This window comes from Lampetra fluviatilis, chromosome 3 (genome assembly GCF_964198595.1).
Source record: "Lampetra fluviatilis chromosome 3, kcLamFluv1.1, whole genome shotgun sequence".
Taxonomy (NCBI): Eukaryota; Metazoa; Chordata; class Hyperoartia; order Petromyzontiformes; family Petromyzontidae; genus Lampetra; species Lampetra fluviatilis.
In genome coordinates this window covers 10,385,608-10,394,091 of record NC_136277.1, presented here as the reverse complement: position 1 = coordinate 10,394,091, position 8,484 = coordinate 10,385,608, and the positions used below count along the sequence as shown (strand labels likewise).

At 51.0% G+C, this 8,484-nt stretch overlaps 1 protein-coding gene across 1 annotated transcript in view; it reads left to right on the top strand.

Annotated features, from left to right (window-relative positions):
* Positions 1 to 6,664: 6,664 nt before the first annotated feature.
* The window catches only part of ATP2A2 (ATPase sarcoplasmic/endoplasmic reticulum Ca2+ transporting 2), a 38,269-nt gene continuing 36,449 nt past the window's right edge, over positions 6,665 to 8,484 (top strand). Inside the window, exon 1 of the mRNA XM_078882497.1 lies at positions 6,665 to 7,205. Coding sequence (XP_078738623.1) covers positions 7,088 to 7,205 — 118 coding nt within the window. The 5' untranslated portion in view covers positions 6,665 to 7,087. The remainder of the gene's footprint in view (positions 7,206 to 8,484) is intronic.

The following is an 8,484-nucleotide window of genomic DNA, read 5'->3' as shown; positions in this document are numbered from 1 at the left end:
ATTATTGTGTCCGTCCGTCCGTCGTGCATCCAAAAATGGGAGGGGTCGGGCTGGGTGGAGAGGGGAGAGTGGGGAGGGGCTGGGTGGGGAGGGTGGGGAGGGGCTGGGTGGGGCTGGGTGGGGAGGGGCTGGTCACCCCGTGGTGGCCTTATAAAACTCAACGTTTAACCTACTCACGCCGGCTTGTGCCCGCCCTCACAGTCGGCCATATTTGCGGAATACACCACGCCGCCGTTGACCCTGGCCATTGACCGAGCAACCCAACGTTCCTACCAGCTCCCTCTGCAGGAATGTGTTTAAGCGTTTGTAAGGGGTGGTGGTGTAGTGGTTAGCGTGCTGCGCTACAAACCCGGCGACCCGAGTTCAAGTTTCATTTAATTAGGTAATAGCCCTGTGAGCCATGCGGCTCTTGAGTCGGGTGCAACCGCAACAAACAAAATATGAACAGAGAAGATCTTAAAGCGACGACGCGCAACAGAGACATCCTGGATAAACCCTGCAAATCTTCCAGAGAAAAAAAAGAACACCGCATTACAACGCTGTGTGCAAAAATCCCAGTTCAAGTCCCGCTCACGGCCAGCACGAGTGACGATTATTATGGATCCGGTCCTAGGTCGACTCAGCCTCAAGTGAGTAACCTGGTGCGGTGTGCAAACATCGCCTCTGAGCAGACAAAGGCGGCCAGGCGCGGTGTTGGCCACCCCCACCCCCTCGTGTGTCGTTGCTGGACTTCATAGGTGTTCGCTAGCAGCACTTGCCCCAACAGTCTGTTAAGGCTATACGGGGGATCTTTGTTTTTTTTGTATAGCTTAGTAGCAGTTACGTATTCATCCATCGCGGTGGATGTCAGTTCACAATTATCCATCGTATCCCCTTCGCCACCTTCCCTAACCACCATGGATGGCTTGGTAGGGGAGAGGGTTTTGGTGAACGCTGGGGTAGGGAGGGTGGGAAGGAAGGGGAGGAGGGGGCAGAAGGGGAGGGGCCGTACGCGGGGGGAGGGGGGGAGGGAGACACCACAGCAAGTGACGTCATATTGGGGAATCCCGTACGCACGTGGTCGCTCTCGATGGCAGTGGTGGTGGTGGGGGGACTTGAGGGGGGATCGGGAAGGACGACGAAACCTGTGCAGGTTTCATTGAGAATCTTCTACAAGGGAAATAATGAAATAATAAAAATCAAACATAATAAAATACAATTCTCACGACGTTTCGGCCACAACGCAAGCAGCCGTCCTCAGGTGAAGAACAGGTCTGTCGGAAAGACAGCGTCTGAATGAACACCACCAAGCTTGGCAGCTTAAATATACGGCTGCTTGCGTTGTGGCCGAAACGTCGTGAGAATTGTATTTTATTACGTGAAAATTTTATTATTTTATTATTTCCCTTCTACGTTAATTTACCGAAAGAACCAATAAGATGAATCCCTGCAGTCACGGAAGCTTTAAATCGAAATCTTCTACAAGTCAAATCTATATATTGTATTTCAGGAGCAGCAGCCATGACCAATCCACTGCTAGATGGAGGCCTCCCCAAAGCGATCCTGCAATGCGTTGATTGGCAGTGGCGTGGCGCTGTTAGCGAGCACCTGTTATAAGTTGCGTGCCTGACACAACGCCCGGTCGCCTTTGTCTCCCCCGCTGATGACGCTTTGACACACAGGCTGGGTCGACCCAATCTAAGTCATAGTTATAGAGCACCTTCGCTCAAGGCACTCGACGTAGCCTCCAACACGGTGAGAGAATCGAATGATTTAGCTTGTCCAAGGGCGTGCTTACAAGGATTGAGGGATGAGTGACAGCGATGGACGGGCACTTTAGGGATCACGAGTGTTGAAGAGTGAATCCACAACATTTACAAAAAAAAATACAAATAAAATTGTAAATGTTGTGGATTCACTCTTCAACACACCGGTGGGCTAAAGTAGTGAACTATTTGTCTTTTGTCAACGTGACACTTTTTTTTACTGTTTGGCCGTGTCGGGTGGTGGAAGGTTCCGCGATACATTAATGATAATAATAAAACCAATCATCATGGGACCTACTTTGCGAGTACTAAAATATGATAATAGGTTTTCCCCCTTTTTTCTGGTAACAAAACAGGTGTGAATATGTTAACACACCAAACTGAAACCTTTTTACAAGGAATCATGTCTGCATTTACCACAAAGCTTGTGGTCAGAATGCAAACAAAAAAAACATACTCTGATCATATATGCCTCGTCTCAAACGGTGTTAGACCAAAGGACGCCTTTTGGCTCAAAAGAAAGCTGTCTCTGGTGTGGACCAATCAGTTTCAAGGACAATGGGCTTCAACAAGCTGCAGATCACCTTTCCTGCCAGCAGCCAGCGCTATGCTACTTAGTGACCAATTCATGTCACTACATATGCCCTAGATAGTGAAATCACTGTGTAACAAAAAATAAATATATGTTTTTGTTCCTGGGTAGTAAGTGTTATTTCCTAACCGCGTATGCCTCAAAAGTACAAAACATGGCTATTATTCCCCACAAACTTTGCTTTTGTGACCAGGACAGTGGTATTTTGAAATGTACCTATTTTCAATGAGAAAACGTGTGCATTTGTGTAATTCCTTCACGCAAAGTCCCGGTCACAAAAGCAAGGTTTGTGGGTGATAATAGCAGCCATTTTCTATACTTTTGAGGCATAAGCAATTAGAAAATAACACTTACTACCCAGGAACGAAAATCGTGTTACAAAGTGTAATCACGCATACACAAGCATACGCTCATTCGTATATCGTGACATACACACATGCAAAGTGACGTGTCATAGGCTCGCCGGCGGGAGGTCACGAGAAAGACCCAGGCTATACGTATATATAAAGGACAAGACAAAGATCCCCCATGTAGCCTTAACAGACGCTAGAGGCAAGTGCTGTTAGCGAACAACGAAAAAGGCCGGCACGCCACACGATGGGGGTGGGTGGCCAGCACCACGCCCGACCGCCTTTGTCTCCCCAGTGGCGATGTTTTTTATTTTAAATACCGTACCAGGTTCTCATTTAAGGCTGACCGGATCGCCAGTTTAGTAGTGCAGTGCGTCAACCACCGTGGCACCGCTCCCCACATACGTGTATGCACATACATCATGACGTACACATAGATATATATTGACACAGACATACATGCTCGCATACGAATGCACAAATGCATATCTAATGACATACGCACAAACACAGACACACACATATCTATATACATGTGCATAGATGCAGCAACAAAGACACACACTGACAGCCATACATATAATTACACACACGTGTGTACACACACCCACACACATATCTATAGACTCCTACTGAAATATATGAATACACACACAATGATACGAGTAGGGTAAGCAAACACAATTACGTACATAATTCGGCGCAAAATTAGACACGAAAAATATATAATCAATCAACTTCGGATTACGATCTCCAAGCCATCGTCGTCTCTCGATCCAACCAACGCCAATCCATCGAGCTCGCTAACAGCACTTGCCCCCCCGCCAGTCTGTTGAAGGCTACACGGGGGATCTTTGTCTTTGAGCCACGTCTCCCCTCTTCACTGCCACTCCGTGCAATTCAAAACCTGCGTGTGCTCCTCCTGGGGTGCTTTCCTTGCGTAATTGTCAGACTCCGTTCCGCTTTCTTTTGCCAGTGTCCCATCGTTGAATGAACGCACATCGTGAGCACACAGCGCTTTGCCAAAAATGAACGGCAGTACCTCGGTGATCTCGTCAAGGGGCACGAACCATCACGCGAACTCCGTGTCATCCTCACAGCAACAACTTTTTTGGCTGCTGCCATCGAACGATGAGCGGCCGTCTGAAACGCTCTGCCTTCCGATATTGGGGAGCGCTATGCGCTTTTAAATCGTCTCGGTTGAAAACTATTTTGTTGAGAACTACCGTCTGTGTTTAGTTTGTTGGCCTTCCCCCGCACCTACGCTTAACACGGTTGGCTACGTACGGTGCGATAGAAGTTTAGCAGACATACATAACAGATTCAAGTTCAAGTTAATATACACACACTTGTACACAAATACGCACTTAGATACATACACGGTAGACGAGGGGGTGGTGTGGCCATAACCACCCATGCATCTGCCTCCCCAGTGCTCATGTCTACACACCGCCCCAGATACTAATCTAAGGCTGAGTCGACCTAGGGGAGGCACAAGACTGGATCACAAGTATTCGCCACGGTTATTAGTCGTGAGCGGTAATCGAACTTTGGTCGCCAGGTTCGTAGCGCAGTGTCTTAACCCTTGCACGAACGCTCCCCAATGCACCTATAGATGCACAACGACAAAGACCCCCCGTATAGCCTTAGCAGACTGTTTGGGCAAGTGCTGTTTTCGAGCACACGAGGGGGTGGGTGACCGACACCACGCTCGGCCGCCTTTGTCTCCGTCGTGGCAATGTTTACACACCGCACCAGGTACTCATTTGACGCACAACGCAGTTACACACACACACACACATCGTACACGTATACATGCATACATAAACACATTTACATATAAAGAAACATACACACGTACATGTGTGTATTATATCCACACGCGCATATAATATACATGAATAACCGACACGTATGCACACATAGACACGTAGACACGTATGTAACGTGAATACGTATTGCACACGCGTACACACACACGGTACACACACGTGACCAGGCATCTCCACGTAAGCAAGTGCACATTTATAGGACACACGTGCATGCCCCTTCGATTTTTACACGGTTGGTTACGTACGGTGCGTAAGAAATTCAACGTACATACACAATACAGCAACACCGTGTCATCGCCTGGAGTAAGGAAGAGGAAAAAGTGGGTTAAGAGAACATCCAAAAGTTGGATTTATCATCGTCATCATCATCCCATTGACCGTTCAGAAATAAAAAAAATTGTGCCGATGCAGGTCACGTGGCTGGAAGGGACGATGACCGAAGCGCTTTCGCGGCCGTCTGGAACGCCCTTCCTTCCGATGCGAGGAAGCACTTTGAAATTTAGATTGAAAACTAATTTCTGGATATAGCCTGATGTGGCTGGTTGTCATCACCAGCGAAACGTCGTAAATCGAATTGTAAATGTTGTCGATTTACTCTCTAAATACGCCGGCGTATTGAAGTCGTAATTGGCGCATTTTGGTTTTCGTGACAAACCTCGCTAATTGGCTGTGTCGGGTGGTGGCGGGTTTAACGACACATTTATTTTTACGCGATCTAACCCAAAACACCTTTATTATGGATTATTTATTTCCAACTGCTTTTTGTGTTAAGTCCGTTGCCCCCCCCCACCCACCGATTAGTGCGGTTGAGTTGGCTACATACGGTGCGAAAGAAGTTCAACACACATTCATCACCGGGTGGGTCGAGGAGCAACCATTGGAGTGGAACCCACAGGAGGAGGCGACCGTTCCCGAGAGGTCGTCCGCCGCCGACTGCGATGGAGCTGCGTCAGCGGCTCGTTCGCAAGAGCTCCATCATGGGATCGTCGCTTCGCGAGACCACGGGGGCGAAACGTCTCCTGCCCTACGGCCTATGAACAACAACGATAAGACGATTCAGATGTACGCGATTTTAGCCGTTGAAACATACCCGCGGGTACATACCGACACATACAAACGCCAACACACGCACGCACACGCGCACACACCACGTAACACGAAGATACCCCGTATAGCCTTTGTTGTTTGTTGGGGCAAGTGCTGTCAGCGGCGAGCACCTGCGAAGGCCGGAACGGCACACGAGGGGGGTGGGTGGCCAGCACCACGCCCGGCCGCCTTTGTCTCCCCAGTGCTAAAGTTCACAGGCTGAGTCGAACAAGGGGAGGGCCCGGGGTCGGTTTCAGATATTTGTCACTGGTGTTGGCCATGAGCGGGAATCAAACTGGGACCGCCAGGTTCGTAGCCGAGTGCGCTAACCACGGCGCCACCGCTCCCGATACAACACTCACGCGCGCACACACGAGTACATGCACGCTCATAGTCACACCGACACTCGCACACACAAACACAAAGATCCCACATATAGTCGTGGCCGACTGTTGGGGCAAGTGCTGTTAGCGAGCACCTATGAAGGCCGGCACGGCACACGAAGGGGTGGGTGGGTGGCCAGCACCACGCCCGACCGCCTTTGTCTCCCCAGTGGCGATATTTACACATCTCAACAGGTACTTCTTTTGTGGCTGAACAGACAAAGCAGAGTCCCAGGTTCAAATATTCGACGCCGTTGCAGACCGTGAACCGGAATCGAACTCGGGTTGCGGGTTGGTGGCGCAGCGCGCTGACCACTGCACTCCAGCTTCCCATACGTACACTCACTCACACTCACACGCACTCACACGCACACACAGACACCCCCGTCTCACATGCGTGCTCAATCTCGGAGCTGCGGCTCAGTTTTCTGCTCGAGCAGAACTTTTCTAAATTTAGGCTCCAACTTTTACCATCACACCCCCCCCCCCCTTCTGACTGCCCCCCCCCTCCGCACCCCACCTACCCACCCCGCGATCCCACCATCCACCACCATCAGCCCCCCCAAATCACCCCCCCCCCCCCACTCACCACCTCTCCCCCCCCCCCTCGCCCGCACCGCCCCCCCGCCACCGGTACCCAAAAAAGAAGAGTGGCGTTTATAAAGCAGGTCCGAGGTGCGAGCGTGCGTTGTGTGCGCGCATAGCGTGGAGTTCAGACACACACACACACACCCGCACACACCTCCCACGCGCGCACACGCACACGCACACACCTCTACACACCTCCCAGGCACCACACACAATACACCACGCACACGCGCGTGCACCCGGAGCACAGTACGAAGAGGAAGACGACGACGAAGAACAAGACAGAAGATAGGGGCCACCATCCCGGTGTGGGCTTATAACTGCAGCGTGCGCGCGCGCGGGACACAGCGGCCGTGGTGGACTGGGGGGGGGGTTGGTGGAGCAAGCGAGGAAGGGTCGGTGTGGGTGGTTGAGTGCTGCTGCTGCCGAGGAGGAGGAGAAGTTGGTGCCGTGTGGTGTGCTGAACCTGGACGGTGCGCGCCTGGAAAGAAGGTCGCTTTAAGGAGTCACCATGGATCAGGGCCACGCGAAGGAGGTCGCCGAGGTTGTGTCGTTCTTCAGCGTCGACCCGCAAAAGGGCTTGTCCCTGGAGCAGGTGCGGCGACTCCGCGAGAAGCATGGACCCAACGGTGAGCACGAGGAGGAGATACACGGGGAGGAGGTGGTCGTGGTGGTGGTTTGAGCGGTGCCCGGGGGCAGATGAGAGAGAGGGGGGGGGGGGGAGGCTGTAACATCGAGGAGAGAAGTGCGCATCGTAAATACGTGCATCACCATTCGTTGCAGAAGAGGAAAAAAAATCACATGCACACATTTAAAACTTGCGTAATCACCATCATCAGCACCATCACCACCATCATCACCATCATCATTACGCGCCAGAATGAGCAACGATAACATCATCACCACTACCACCACCACCACGACAAACATCATCAGCACCACCACCACCAGCGTCATCATCATTAACATCACTACGGAGCACGTGCAACCACCAAAAACACGAATAGCCACCACCATCAATCCGCACGTGCACCGGGCAGTACCGCCTACCAAGGGCACCACCACCACCAACCACCATCATCATCATCGGCATGCGCACCATCACCACCATCAACACGAGCCGCCCCCCGAACACAGCGATGGGCATGAACACGCCACTCGCTGTGACCGGTTATCGGGCGTGTCGCCAGCGGTGAGTTCCCGTACAGCCACCCACGTGGGGACGCAAACACGCGCCCTGCAGTTCGGGTCTGCGAGTCGTCGAGCATTCACATAGAATTGACGGGAATGGTAAATATGTTTTAATTGGAAAAATACTCTTCATTGGCAATCCCATACATTGTGCGTTCTGACGTATACATTATACGATGGTGACGATGGTGGTGGTGGTGGTGGCGACGATTGTCAATGTAAGTGACAATTTTCACGATCGTATTGAATTATTCCACTCGCGTTCCGTCAGATTGTTCTATTCCAAGTTGGGTTTTCGTAAAAAACAATTTTTTTGAAAATAATAATGATAATAATACAACGAAAGCGCGTGGTATGGAGGGCATTTAAACAAACATTTTGAACGGCGTCTCAAAAGCCATCAGCGCGCTCGCGCGATTTGATTGGTCCTCCGCTGTTTGGTGAGTGCCACGTGCAGCGCACAGATTAGCATGGTCGGCTACGTACGGTGCGAAAGAAGTTCAGCACGCACACGTACATACATACGGACACGGAGCAAATGGAGAGACGCGGGGAGACTTCGTTGACACTGAGAATAGCAACTGGCGGCAGCCCATGGAAGGCCACGTGGTCACAAGCGTTTCATTTATTTAGACCATTGAGCCCAGGGGTGTAAATTCTACATTTTCCTATGGTGGGTGGGTAGGGGATGGAGGATGAAGGTGGGAGTCAGTTAAC